This window comes from Gymnodraco acuticeps, unplaced genomic scaffold (assembly GCF_902827175.1).
Source record: "Gymnodraco acuticeps unplaced genomic scaffold, fGymAcu1.1, whole genome shotgun sequence".
NCBI classification, from domain to species: domain Eukaryota; kingdom Metazoa; phylum Chordata; class Actinopteri; order Perciformes; family Bathydraconidae; genus Gymnodraco; species Gymnodraco acuticeps.
In genome coordinates, this window is record NW_022990029.1 from 856,542 (window position 1) to 871,865 (window position 15,324).

Here is a 15,324-nt window from a genome sequence, read left to right on the forward strand (position 1 = left end):
ACATTGCATTTAGCTGAGTATCACTGTGTATATCACCATTCAAACATCTTTTAAAAGTTGAACAAACCCCACACAGTCAGTAAAGACTGTGAGATGTTGACTTTATTTGATAATTTCAGTAAAAACTAACGTTCATATTTCTCTTTTTGATTATAATACTGATGAACGTTCAGAAAAAAGCACTTTGGCAATTTACCACATACCGGTCATAATCGGTTGTTTCCGTGAACGGCCGACTGTTGAGTGACGGCAAATGCTGCGGCTGCAATGCATTGTGGGGCAGCATTTTCTCCTCTCCTTTCGGTTAGGGAGGTCCAGTGGTTCCTAAGCTAAAGGCTTCGTATTATACATCCATGCTCTCAACATGCCCAGACTTGTAGTGATTTTCACCTCTTTTAATACTTTTCGCCTCATTCTGAAAGAAAGAAGTGAAATGTGCCAACGTGACGGCCGTCTTGGTGTGTGGTGCGGGACAGGAGATGTATCATTGAGCGGTTTCACACAAACAAAAGTGTTACTTCACAGTTTTACGACACATTTGCAAAATTATCTTTTAAATTGACAAACATCATATGTGTAATTCGTGGCACAATTCAAACGGGATTGAAAGATAATCTTTCTCTCCCCATTGACTTCAATAGGCCTACATAATTTTTCCGAAATAAGGTCCCATGGAGGTCCCCCGGAAAGGGAGGGACATAGGGCCTAAGCCATTGTAAAAATAAAACATGATAATGAATGGAAAAGTCCAAAATGTTCACTGGGAAAAGGCCCGTCACCTTTGAAATGCAGCAAGCAAAGTAAATAAACTAGGAAAGAAACTCAATAATACCTCATCATATTTCCCCAAACCCATGCTTTCATTTTTAACGCAGCAGGTCTAATAGTGTACATCCATGCAGATGCTTATTATCTTATGTATTGGTATAATGTCAAATGTTCTACCAACAATACCAATAATTCAGAGAATGACTAAAAACCTCTTCACCCATATTTGCGCATGCGCGTCAGTCGGTCGGATCCATCTTCACTCCATCACACATCCGGGTCCTCAGTGTCATATGACCAGTGCTGTCATTTAAGTAATTCAGCTGCAGCTAAAAAAAGCACATCGACCAACGTTAGCTTTCTGAGGTTTCCTGTTCTTTATCCAACGATGGCAACATTGGTGGCAAACAGAGCGATGGACATCAACAGCTTGTCAGCAGCTGCAAGGACACACACCCAGGCTGTGACGAGAAATTACATCTCCCAACCTCGGCTAAGTATGTAGCGTTAGCAGGCTGCGGGAGCTAGCTGCAGCTGTAGCTAGTAGCTAGCAAGGTTGTTGTGCTGCATTCAAAGACAGGGGAACGATGAGGAATGTAAACTCCTCAGTATACTCAGTGTATCTCAAGCTTTTATTTGTAAACTACACCAACAAACCTAATTCATTTGACAGTTTGCATGAAAACATTTTAGCTTTCATTCAGGACAGTAATGGGTTGTATTAATATGTAGTTATTAGGGTCCTGGAAAAGGGAAATAGTCGTTGGATGACCCAATTGGATTTTAATGAATTCCTGAATTGTAAATCTCGGAATAATCTGTTTCCAGAAATAAAACCATTTAATTTCAGTCACGGGACTGTTGGTTTTGAAATGTAGCCTAAATATGAACTTGGTGTAATAATGATGAAGATGATGCTTTTTCATTGAAGGCTGTGTATTCCCAGTAAACTTCAATGCAGCATATGTTGGTTAGCTATAAATTGTGGATCACGACTGTAAACAAGCTAATGTTTGCCATTTTTACCATGGCAATTCAATCCGTATTGATGTTGCTTATAGTAGTATAGCCGATTTCACAATTAGCTATACATGCCGTTTTTCTTTTCTATGTGCTACATGTACGTCAGTCAGTCGTGTGAAATGGCAAACCAGCTTAGCTAGCATGCTAGCTGTAGAGTGGCTAGTCATGCGCAGAGTCTTCGTTAACCAATTTCGCACACTTAAAACTGTGCTCATTTATTTTACCAAGCATAGTATGATTTAAAATCGTACGTTACAACATATCGGGAAAATCCCATTATTGTCACTAGTGATTACTGCGTACAAGCTCAGCGTTTCTACAACCCGATACCGCTAACGTTAGCTTAATGTCACTACACAGGATTGGCAAACACTGCAGACAGTCAGCTGACTGATGGTAGCCACAAGAATAAATGACCCAGCGTGCTATGTGTTTTAATCTATTGACTTGTTATTGAAACATGTAGTGCAAGCTAAACTGCCTTACTGTTACTGTGTGGTGCTATAACAATTCATTTTTAACATTTGTTTAGATGTGTTAAGAGCAGACTGATGACAGATTGGATGATCTGTCATGTGACATGAGCGTGCAGCCTGCAGTGTCGTTGACGCAACAAAACCTTCAGTTTCGGGCCTGATGGAAAGACAATGCTTTTTTATTCATTATAGCTACAGTTGTTGAAAAGGTTTAGTAAAGCTCACATATTGAATAATAAAGCAACACAAATTAAGCCACACAACTATTGGTTTACTGTACAGTGACCCATAGTTGAATATTTGGATTATTGTGTCAAATATGTATCCATGGAACATTGTAGCCATCTTTTGAGGATAGCATCAATAGCAATGGCAGGAGACTTAATCCCTATTGGCTTTCACCAGTCATCTTTCAGCTTTTTTCATTCGATACAAGTTAAATACAATTGCCCTCACCAACAGAAGCTTACGACAGATGAGTGTTGTTTTACTGAGTTTACTTTTATATTAATGGTCCCCTATTATACTGTTTTACATCAATATATTATAGGTCTCAGATATACAAAACATGTCTCTGAAGTGTTTGGCTCGAAAGACCAAACCGATCATTGTAGCATCCCATAAACCCCTCTGTTTCAGCCCTTCAAAAGTGCTGATTCTCTGTCTGTCACTTTACAGGGATGCAAACTTGTCCCCTTTCTGCATCCAAAATAGGTCGTTAGTTTGATTCATGCAGATCTGCAATAACAATATTTTTGGGGTATGGGGGAGGGGGGGGTCTGGGACCCGGAGTAATCTGCGGCCGCGAGCTGTTATGTGCCATCATGGTGTTATTTTTTTATATATTATAACGGCCCGTACACACAGCAGCTTTTGGCGATTTGTCCACCGCTTCAAGCGCGTCTCCGCCCATTGACTTTGAATGGGGATGACGTCACTTTCCCTCGCTTGTCGCCGAACTGCATTGTGGGGGGGGCGAGGCGAAGATTTCCAGGATGTTCAGGATTCCAAAGTTGAACAATGTTCAACTTTTGAGGCTGAGCTGGAAGCGACAGCCAATCAGATCCGTTTATGCAAATCTGACAGTTCAAGCGCTAGCCAATCAAACCGCGTGCAAGCTGGGAGAACGAGACCCGCAGTTCATTTCTATATTCCACAAAAATGGAGAAGTTAGTTATTGCGGTAGCAAATCACCCGGTTCTTTATGACCAGTCCCTATTTACTTACCGGGATACAAACCGGAGGAACCAGGCATGGAGGGAGGTGGCAGAGGCAGTGGGTGAAACTGGTAGGTTTTCGCTTGTTTGGGGATTTTATATCCAGTTTACTTCGTTGCTAGTTTACTTCGTTGCTAACAAGCATAGACAGTATCATTAGCCAGCATGGAATGTAGCATAAAATAGCACCATAAACATTAATCTCATAAATGTTCAAAATGTTAAAAAAATAAATGTTCATCATAGCCCTTCCTATTTGACAATAGTGTAGAAGAACCGGGTTTTTTTGCTTTGTATGTCGGGGGCGGGATATTCATGTGATATTCATGTGATTGGTTGTTGGTCGCGAAATCCCCAAGCTGTCAGACACGCCCAGCTCCAGGATTTTCAAGATTTGGTCAAAGCTGCTGTGTGGACGGCCCGTAATGAAGCAGTGAAGCCCAAAATGGCTTCACCGGACTGGCAGTATTTGAAGGTGTCCGAAAAAGACAATAAAATAGCGGTATGCAACGTGTGTGAAGCAGAAATCCTGCAGCTCCGCCCGCTGTGACGGACCGGTGAGCGGAGCAAAACACACAAGGGTTAGACCTAACACACTTGGCTATTTGAACTACCTCTGGAACAAGCTAAACTAGTTATAAATATATGTATTCTTCACTGTCGGGGCCCTCATTACTGGATCAGTGAGCTGCATGAGATACTGACAGGCTGTCAGGAGAGAGAGAGAGGGAGAGGGAGAGAGAGAGAGCGCTTCCGCTCATTCCTCCCGTGTTATTATCCAAAGTTAATGTAAACTTGAATAATGTACTTCATTTGAATGTAATAATTATGTTTGTTGTTGTTTGTGGAAGCGTCAGTGAATGAGCTGAGTTTTAAACATCACTTCAAATGGAAGATCTCGGATCGGCGATCGGTATCGGCCGATACTGATTCCGGCGATCGGTATCGCCAAGTGTGTTAGGTCTAACCCTTGTGTGTTTCGCTCCGCTCACCGGTCCGTCACAGCGGGCGGAGCTGCAGGATTTCTGCTTCACACACTTTGCATACCGCTATTTTATTGTCTTTTTCGGACATCTTCAAATACTGCCTGACCGGAAGCCATTTTGAAGCCAAAGTATTTTTATGACACATTTTGCATTTGTAATCTTTGAAATTAATTATTGGATAATATATTTGAGTACACTGTGCCGGGTTTATGGAGCCTTCCATTTTTCAGGGACAACAAAGTCCTCATACGTGATTTGGGCTAAATCTATTCCTAGTAGGGCTAACTGGCCGAAGTAGCCTTTATTGCCCGTCTCCAGTGTGTCGGAAGAGAAAGCACTCTCTAGTGACACAATTCCGTCCGAGACATTTTTGGATTAGGTTAGCGAATTTATCGCCTAGGTTTTGATGTCATATGAATGTCCTGCTTAAGGTCTGGTTTTCAATCTATTATGGTTGCCGCTGTAATTAGTTGTGTCCATATTGTGGTCTTGTTGATCTTTTATCGCCGTGCTGATTGCATCACTTCAACTACACAGTGAGTCTCGTGTTGTTTGACACTTTGCTCTGTGAGCCTGATGTTGAGCCTCTGACTTAATTATGGATGTGCATACTGGCAGTCGTCTCGCTCAGTGACACCTGTAGAGGCACAACTACATAACTTTAACATGTCATTATTAGCCAAGATAGTGCGCCATGCTTGTGTAAAACATGGTGGATGAGCAAATTGAAATATTTGTTCTACATCCTATTGGCTTTTTACTCTTGAAGGTTTTATTGCACTTGAAGAAGAGGGGAGTCCACTCCAGTGATCTCCATGTTATCTGTATGTCTCCCCTCCACCTAGAAAATGTGTTTCCTATACAGCAGGAGGGCTGAGAGACATTTCAGATAAACAGTGTATGGTTCAGATAAGATGAGGCACAATGTTCCTGTCAAGAAGAGGGACACTTGTTTTTCTTTTGACTGCAGATAATACACATCAGTAGGTTTTAGTACTCTTAATCAGTTGACAGTGAATCATTGAATTACAGCATAATATTTAGGACTGTTGTAACTTGAGAATGTTTTTGGTTCCTGTTGTGAGGTCGTTGGTTCCTGTTGTAACTTCCCCATTTGTACGTTTTTTAAATCCCATTTTGTGCCCAACCATATGAAGAGACAAACATTAAATAAATGTTTACTTTTGCAACCATTTTCAAATAAATCATACATTTTCAAGTAAATGTATTGAAATAACTTGGTACACACACATTACAGTAAAAAAAGTGACCTTTCACAGAATGGCTCAACTTGTGTCTCCTCGCTTCCTACTTCCTCCGTCTTAGCTGAGAAGAATCCGACTAGAGCTACTTTTTTGATGATCCTCGCTCATTTAATCATGTTAAATCCAGTTAGCTCTTTGACTCTGAAGCAGAGCATGGTGAGGGAGAGGAGGAGGGTAATAGTTTAAATGTGTTTATCCTTGCTGAATAATACATACCGAAAATGTGATTGTTGGCCCCGACTCCAGGAATGTTGTGTTATTAGAGAGTGGTAATGCCTTTTTCCATCATTGGGGTTTATATGGCAGTGATTACATCCAGCTATGTTGGTTTTAGTGATGGTCCAATTAGTCAACACTATAATTAAGGTTTATAAAGAGGGCCTGCCAGCTAAGTAAACCGTTAGTTATTTTTCCTAAAGCTATCTTGCTGGATTTACTGAATTAAGCATTGTCATTATTAAAGTAATATCTCAGGATATAATATATCTTCATGATTGCTTCAATTGATTTTGAATGTCTCAGATTAAAGGCCTGAAAGGCAGCTACAATTGATAAATACCCTCAGAATTAGCTCATTCCCTGTTAAGTGAACGCTCCTTCTAACGTCAGGGTGTAGTCTAGGTGAAATCTACCTGTCCTTGAGTTGTAGTGTAGGAAATCAAAGACATGTTGTTCAGTATAGCCAGTCGTTTCCAGGCATAAAACAGTCTATAAGATCACAATGTGGATATGGGTTTTCACTAGCTTATTGACTTGACAGAGCTCTAAGAGAGGCAGCTATTGAAAAGCCACTCTGATGGAGCAAGAAAATAAACAAATAAAGAGATTTCTCATCAGACCAAGTCTTTTCTTTAAAGAGGCCTTTGTCTCTCTCATGTCAAATGCGACAAAAGCTATTAGCCCACGGAATGGCTGGTCTTTGTTTTAGTAGTGCATTCTGTCATTTAGTGCTATGAAAAGACATGGAGCACGGCACTATACTTCTTTGTGAAGATTTAATTAATGGTAATAATGTAGTCACGATAAACAAATGTCTCATCTGTCTTCTTGAAAGTAATTTCTATAAAATCAATGTTATTTTTGTAACCGTTCTATAATCCACATTCTAATTAGGCTTAAGCAGCTAGCTTGTCAGTAGAAAAAAAGATTTCCGCGTGGGCGTTTGCAATTCTTTTCATGAAAGAACATTAAAATGTATGCGAAGGATTTGACACCATTTCAGTCTGTTGCATGAATACAAACCAATCCACTGTTTTGCTGACCACTCATCATTCATTTCCTGTCATTCTTCTGCTTAAGAATGGGAGGGTAATTTATGTTAATAAAAAAACATTTTTACAACATAATAAACATGGGCCATCATATGCTGATAGGTCACCCGACTATTTCTGTAAGCTGACTTACAACACACTGTAGGGCTGTACCCATCTCATCTACCCCTTTCTACTTTTTTTGTGACAATGTGTCTATTACAGTTTTTCATGCTTTTGATTTTTCTGGTACAAAATGACGTCTCTGTTCTTAATTCCAACTAAAAACCTCTTGTGGTAGTCTTTCTCTGCCGTAAACACATTCCACTGCTTCAGAGGCACATACAGAAAGTGTTGATCTACAGCAGGGGTGCCCAACCAGTCGATCGAGAGATGTGTCTAACGATAAAACAATGTTGTTCTATTTTTAATGTCCTGTAACATAATCTTCCTGTGCCAGAATAATGCACTTGAACGCATCAAAGCTTTGTGATTGGCCGGCGTGACCCCATGGGTCGGGGCGTGGCTGGTGGGCAGTGGGCACTATTTCGCTGACATTGTCCGTGTCAACAGGAGTGACAGTCCGCACACACACAAGACCGCAATTATGGCAGAAGCAAAAAAGCCCAAAATATATAATTTTCACTCCGAGTGGGAGGATGATTATTTTTGTATCTATTCCAATTCAAAGTCCATCTGTCTCATCTGCAATGCGAGCGTGGCTTTATCGAAGAAGGGTAATTTAGGAGCGGCATTTCAAAACAGTGCACAAACGCTACGAGACGGAATTCCCTCCTGATTCTGCCCTACGCTCCAAAAGGGGAGGGGCCTGAAAGGACAGGTAAATGCACAGCAGTCCATTTTCACCAGGCCCAACAACAAGAGCAAGGCTGCTACCAGAGCATCTTATCGTGTCAGTCACGTTCTTGAGAAACACATGAAGTCTTTCAAAGACGGCGAAGTTGTGCTTTTTGGGGACAGTAAAAATAACAGTAGCATTTCAACAGGTTTTTGATATAATAAAAACTCAAGTTAGATACCGTTATTAATCAGCTGTAAGTTTTAGTTTGTTTGAACTTATTCATTATAATTATTGTACAAAATGGTATAAGAATGCAAACTTAAATTGATTATAGTCTATTATCAATTCAGGTTAAGAAGCTAGTGTTGCTTGCATCCTATTTTAAAGGCATTTATTTGTATACTCTACTAAAATGCAACAAAAAAAGGGTTTGATTCTATTAATTTTGTCTTTTTTATTGCACTTTGGCAGCAGATTCCTGTGTAGCTTCAGATCTGAGTTGTCTTATTAGTAAGCCTAATTTATACTTTTGAAGCAACACTATTTTTATATAATGGCAAAGAAAGGGTTCAGAGTCTTTTCTTTTTCCCTGTGTCATATGTGGCAGCACTGTTCAATGTTTCTTGAAAACATTACCCACTATGTGACACGTAAATAAACTCCAACTCTGTATCAACAACACTGTTGTGTAACTTCAGTTAAATACTTGTATGTGTGTAGATTAGAAAGAGGTAAGATAAAGGATCTGCAGTATTTTATGAAGTATTAATCGTACGAAGGTCAGTTTTATACAAGTAGAAGTGTGTATTTACCTGGTAGTAGGCTGTCAGTAACTACGCCTCTCTATTTGGACTGGTAGATCTCGGCAGACTGGCAACTTTAAAAGTAGCTCTCGGTTAAAAAAAGGTTGGGCACCCCTGATCTAGAGTACTTCACCATTAGGTTAGAACAATAGTTAGAGCGGGTCTCCAGCTGGCTGATTAGCTTAGCCCCATGACTTTTATCTATGTGTTTGGGCTACTTTATATATTTGTGTGACTACATTTTTTACAATTTTTTGTAAGATGTCTGCTCTCAGCCTGAATGAGCTTCACCGCTCAGTCTGACAGCTGTCGTTCAGGGAGGACAGTCCGTGTGTGGCGATAGAAATGCAACAACTAACGGCAGCAACATCCAGTGTTTGCCTGGCTGATCTGCTCCAACAAATGGGCTTATCAGTCTTTGTCATTATAGTTTTCTTTCTGGAAGACGAGGCCAAAAACAAGCGTCTCCTCAAATATCAACAGTGACATCAGTCACCGGCACTTCTCTGTGCTCAGAGCGGCGGCACAAAAACTTGAGTGCAACAAAAACAAAAAAACTGGAGTGGCGAAGTCACTTTTTTTGTCACATTTTTGTGTGTGAAACTATTAATGAACTACATCTCTTGCACAACAACACACGTCACCAAGGTGGCAGTCACTACTGTCTTGTCAAAAAAGGAATTCACTCCCCTCACTATCAACACGTCCAGAAGAATGTCATGCAAAGCTGCCTGCCTGCCTTCCTTTGATTCTCTCTGAACTGCCTGATCTTTTTAATGTTTAATGTCAACCATTTGTGCAGATAGCATGAAGTGGAAAAGATCGCCGATGCTAATGTAGCATTAGCGTTAGCATTTCTCCTCCGGGCTTAAATTGTGTATTATAGAATGATCACACCGTTGTGACAGTACTCTTCAAAGGGTTCACGAAATATGACTCTTACTGTTTAAGATTTTCGGTTACTTAATGTTACTTCATGTTAAGGCTAATACAAATGACAAGGCTAAGCCGGCTGTAATGCTAACTAACGTGCTAGCTACTAGCTAGGTAGCTAACTTGATCCAGCCACTCCTGGTCCTTTCATCAGACGGGAAGCGAAAGAACGAGCAAGACCTATTGCTGGTATGATAACAACCTGGTACTAAGCACACAGGCATCTTGTAGGAAAACAATTATGACATCAGTTATGACATCACTTACTCTGGGATTCGTAGTCTTTATAGTTGCGTATTTTTCATAGTCTTATATTTCAACAGTTTTACGACAAACTGTGGCTTTGTTGACATGGAAATGATTGTTTAAGATTGACAAACATAATATGTGTAATTCATGGCACAATTCAAACGGTGAAAGATAAGTTTTCTCTCTCCATTGACTCCAATACATAATTTTTCTGAAATAAGGTCCCATGGACCGGAAGTGACTTCGCCACTCTATTAGAATAATGTTCTAGTTTGATTTTTAAATCCTATGCCGACATTACCAAAGAGCCAGAGTTATGACCTGTACCACAACAGTGTGTACTGTCTTTGTGCCTGTAGACCTATCTTGTCATCTGACCATTTTTGCACAAAAATGTATTCTGTAAGCAACAAAGCCCCCCCCTTCCTACCTTTTTAAATACCGGCACACTGTGAACGGGGCTCTAACGCTCATTGTAATACACCTCCTGCTCCAGGTTACAATGTGAAGCTAGTGCCAGTGATTACAGTAGTTTGAAGTATTAATACTAAATCAAAAAATGTTTCATTATAAAGATGGTTATGTTTTAAAACGTAATGGTTGTGCAAACAAAGCCTATAACTTTGAAGAAATATTATATCTGTTTAGTGAGCACAGTACGTGGACATATGCCTCCGCCACTGCAAATGGCTGTAAACTGTCTTTATCAAAGCATGTGCATCCAACTATTCTACCCTCAGCACTCCGCCACCTTTGTAATGAAGCTGTAGTGTTAACCAGCTGCCTTCCTGTATAGACGGCTTTGTTCCTCTACTATACTGCCCGCCTGCAAGAAGTCCATGCAGACAAGAGGCCCTGCTCTGCTCCCACATTTGAACATTTCCTCACAATCAGAGCAGTGAGGTACGGAGTCCTCTTTATGTGGAGTACATGTATGGGGTTTAAAGAAATGGTTGGCGATTGGTTAACAGAACTTGATATTAAATTCCAAACACAATCCCCCGACATATGGTGCTGTTGTATATCAAAGGAAACACTATATAGACTATAGAAGAAGGAGGAGAAGCAGGAAACTCATGCTGACCACCAAAGTGGGCATTATGCTACATCAGGGGTCTCCAACCTTTTTTAGGATGAGGGCTACTTTCAAAAAATAAAATAAATCATGAGCTACTTTTACTCTTTTGTTTTGTTTTTTGCAGTGTATATATTTAGCACATTTTAACATTATTATATGCTGACCTTTAACCTTTGTGTGCTGTTTGGGTCTGTGGGACCCGTTTCCAGTGTTTACTAAAATAACATGTATTTAATTATTTTAACCTGCTTTATTTGGGGGAGGACCTCCCATCCTCTAGGGGGGTCCTCACCTCCTCTAGGGGGGTCCTCACCTCCTCTAGGGGGGTCCGGGGGCATGAAACCCCCGGGAAGATGTGTTTTTGAATGTTGAAGTGAAATGCATCAATCTGGTGCACTTTGAGCACCACATGAATGTATGGATACAGCTCTCAACACTCAGATGAAAGGGAGATGTATACTTTTCAATAATCCAAACATCTTTAGAATATGATCACAACCAATAACAAATCATTTCAACTTGTTTATTCTTATCTTGTGTTACCTAGTTAGCATTCTTTCTTTTTATTTATGCATATTTTACTAATCACTCTCCTTTTAAACTGTTTTTAGTTTTTTTTACTGTCCACAGTGATTCTCAAACTTTTTTCAATAATGTACCCCCTTTGAAAAAAAAATTCAGCCAAGTACCCCTGATCAGCGCAAAAACTATTTGTTAGGGAAGAAATGCCTATATAAAGAGGTACAGCACAGTGCTTGTCTGATTTATTAAAACAACAGTAACTGAGAAACACTTAAATGCTACATTTCAAATGTTTACAATCCATCACTAAATTCATGGCAAACCAATTTTAACATCATGCAATAACACTGAGACGACATTATTGCATTGAACTGATCTTTTTAATAAGTTGTACTTACAATTTAGTGAGAAACATGGGCTTTGCCATTCTGACAAGGAGGCAACCTGCAGTTATTACACTTCGTGTTTTGAAATATGTGTAACTCTAGTCTATTAATATAAAACCCACACTGCTCAAACTTTGTTACTTTTCCTGAAATTGGTATATTTATCTTTTTTTTTTTCATTAACATAAAATAAATCTCACGTACCCCCTGCAGTACTCCAACGTACCCCTAGGGGTCCGCCTACCCCCATTTGAGAACCACTGCTATAGTACACATTGGAATGATTTCTTACTTTATCTATATTAAATAGATAAAGGTGTGCTCTCCCTCGCTCTCCCTATCTCTCTCTCTGTCTCGCTCTCCCTAGCTCTCTCGCTCTCTCTCTGTCTCGCTCGCTCACAGAGGTTGTGTGCTTCTCCGTGGCGATGACGGCTTGCGTTAAATAATAAACATATTTGTAAAGTGGGGGGACACAAACGGGATTTCTAAAAGTGGGGGGGGGAAATGTCCCCAGTGGAGATTACGCCATGCGTGTGTGTGGGTCAAGTGCAATAAATAAATATGCAAGATGCAACACACACAGTAAAGCTCTGACCCTCATGTGCTGTTCAATGGGGCTGATGTGTTGTGTAGATTCTGCCAGAAGGAAAGGTCACACTCAGTGGTGGCCGGCCCATAGGGGCGCTAGGGGCGCCGCCCCACCTCTTCCCACATACAAAATAAAAAATATATTTAAAAAAATATTTTTTAATTTAAATTTTTAATAAACAAGGTAAATATTATATAATTGGTATCAGTAAAATGTATAATCTACAATAACATCTCGTTTAAAATTGTGTTACGACGATGTCTAAAGTTACATGTTTCCTGCCTGGTCTTGCCCATGTGTCATTACCTTTTTATATATACAGTCTATGGTCATTACCCTCTCTCGTCTGGGCGGTAAGAAAGGAGCCCTCAACCAGTGTAGCAGCAGCCACTAGCAGCTGACTGTTGCTAGTACTGTCTGTGTCATGGCGAATACAGTCGCTGGTTTATTTAGTCTGTATAGGCCGTTATTGTGAGTGTGGACGGTCGAAGAATTTACAACGTTAGCTTAGCCAATCTCCATTTAGAAAACATGGCTTTAGGCTCGGCACGCTTATAGCGAGCTCCGCGCTGCAGTGGAAACGTGCCATTACATCACCAGAAGTCCTAATTTAAGGGGTCATTTCTCCCAAAACAAATGTTTTACTCACTATATCAACAGCCCCACCAAAAATATTTTCCACCAGCCGTCACTGGTCACACTCCTTATGAAGCGGTGAGCTGCCGCTCCACATTGCTTTTCTTCCCGACTGCAACGCTGGTCCCGCAAATCAAGCAAGAACGTGATTGGTCGATATTCATTGTGGGGGGAGGAGGGGTGTTAGATAGATATAGAGTTGTAGATGGAGTTCGCTATGATTGATGTTTCGTTTATGCATAGGGTAGATTCTTGTAATTACATTGAGCTATTTTTAGAATATGCCCGGCGGTGACTCACGTTGCCCCTGCGGGCGACTAAGTGCCCGCGGGCACCGTGTTGGCTACCCTTGTGCTACATGTGGAGGAAACTTCTGTGTAGCAATGCAGTGGGAGTCACCGACTCATGAAGGAGACACGGGATGAGCAGGAGTTTTGATGTGAAACACTGATGGTTTATTTGGAGTTTCGGCCAGAGAGTTGACAAGACAGGTGGTGTGTCACGAGTTGACACAGCGGTTGCCAAACCAATTCTGAAGATCTCTTTCTGTAGCTCGAGGTTTTATCTAGTTCGAAGTGTAATAATCAACATTCTTCATCAGTGAGACTAAACAAATATGGACCCTGAATCTAACTAGAGCTCTCGTCCATAGAAAAGAATGCGCGCCAGGGAACCGTCGTCCCTGAACAGTAAATTACCTCATGGCGGCTTGTGCTCTGTCATAGACTGGCAACAACAATGCGCCCAAGCTGCCCCTCCTTAAGAGAGATAGCAGCAATACCCAAGGCCGTAGACATATGCCGTGGGAAAGGAGACAGTGAGAGGAGAAAATTATGAACTGTGTCAAAGGTTGAATACCTAGGCAAAGTATTCCCTAACACTACATATATTGTCTTTTAATTAAATTCTAACAATAACATCTTAGTTCTAATACAATCTGACTGAACTTTTGGAAAAGTGACAGCCTACTTTAGATTTTGTCCCCCACCTGTTACATTTTGCTTTATGAAGGGGTATCTCCTGGCCTGTCCCACAGGGGAGGCTACAAAGACCAACAACTCGCTTAACATGCATATGGTGAATTTGGAAGAAAGTTGAAACCTTTCCTTCAAATCATGTTATCTGGCCTTGCTTCTTACCCCAGACAATGTTCTGACATTTGTGCTTCATAGTTTGTTTTATTGAACCACTGGAAGTGTCGAGAGCAGTCTGATCCTGACCTGCAGACTTTGCCAGAACGTTTTGGGGCAAGTACAGCTTTGAAAGTGTAATGCTACGCTAAACCTTCAACTGTTGATGAAAAAGTGACCATGACAACTGTAGAATGAATGCAAGGATAAGAAGTCATTTTATTGTGTTGGTGTATTGTCCCTCTGTGTGTGTGTGTCTGTTAGGGCTGCACGATTTTTGGGAAAAAACCTAATTGCGATTTTTCTGACAAATATTGCGATTGCGATTCGAATTGCGATATTTATTTGTAAGCGACCCAACGGAAGTTTATTGTAAAATGCGGCCATAACTCCGGCTAGGAAGGTCGTATCAACGTACTCCCGTCTCTAGCACCCTCACAGCCCGAGCTACGAGTGAAAGAACTAAACTTACATGAAACGTCCGTTGGGTTGCTTTAAAGCAGGGGTTGGAAACCTCCGGCCCCCGGGCCGTATACGGCCCGCGAGACAATTTGATACGGCCCTCGAGGTAACACACGCAAAAAAGAAAAAAAATTAAGAAATCTAGACCGCAAAATAATTAAACAAGCGAGTGCCTGTTTTTCCTGGCCAAGGTCAGGGTCCTTGAACACAACACGAGCCTAAGGTGTCATCACGTGGTATATGTCTCGTCCAACAGGGGTTTAGAGCAGAGCTGCCGGAGAGCAGAGCACCAGAACGCCGCTCCGGGCTGGGACTTCACAAATGTCAGTAGCCATAAGGAGTCGTACACATGCCACAGTTTCTGCGTGGCTGTGTCTTTAGTTGAAAGCCCAGTGGCGATCTGTTCATCTGTCATACTGATCATACAGTCAATAACTTTGTTGTTATTAGCATCTGGTTAGCTAGCTATGCTAACGAATATAAGAAGCTTTTTCTCCAACCAGTGAGGTAAAGGCACATCTTTAAATGATCATTATAGTTATAAAAAAATAAGAGAATAAAGTAAACGGGTATAAAATACAATATGACAGTAAAACTAAGTTGTTATTAATAAACAAGAATACAGTTTGAAAGGGTGATTTGTAAAAAATCCATAAAGAAAAAGAAAATCTGCTTCCAGTTCTGTTTCATCTGGGTGTTGAGAGATATATCCATAGATCTCCTCATGTTGCTCTCAAAGTGCACCAGAT

General features: G+C 40.8%; 1 protein-coding gene across 1 annotated transcript in view; it reads left to right on the forward strand.

Annotated features, from left to right (window-relative positions):
• Positions 1-1,033: 1,033 nt before the first annotated feature.
• Positions 1,034-15,324, forward strand: part of atp6v1ba (ATPase, H+ transporting, lysosomal, V1 subunit B, member a) — a gene marked incomplete in the record, with an annotated part of 46,438 nt that continues 32,147 nt past the window's right edge. Inside the window, 1 exon segment of the mRNA XM_034214999.1 lies at positions 1,034-1,265. Within this exon segment, the coding sequence (XP_034070890.1) occupies positions 1,157-1,265 (109 nt within the window).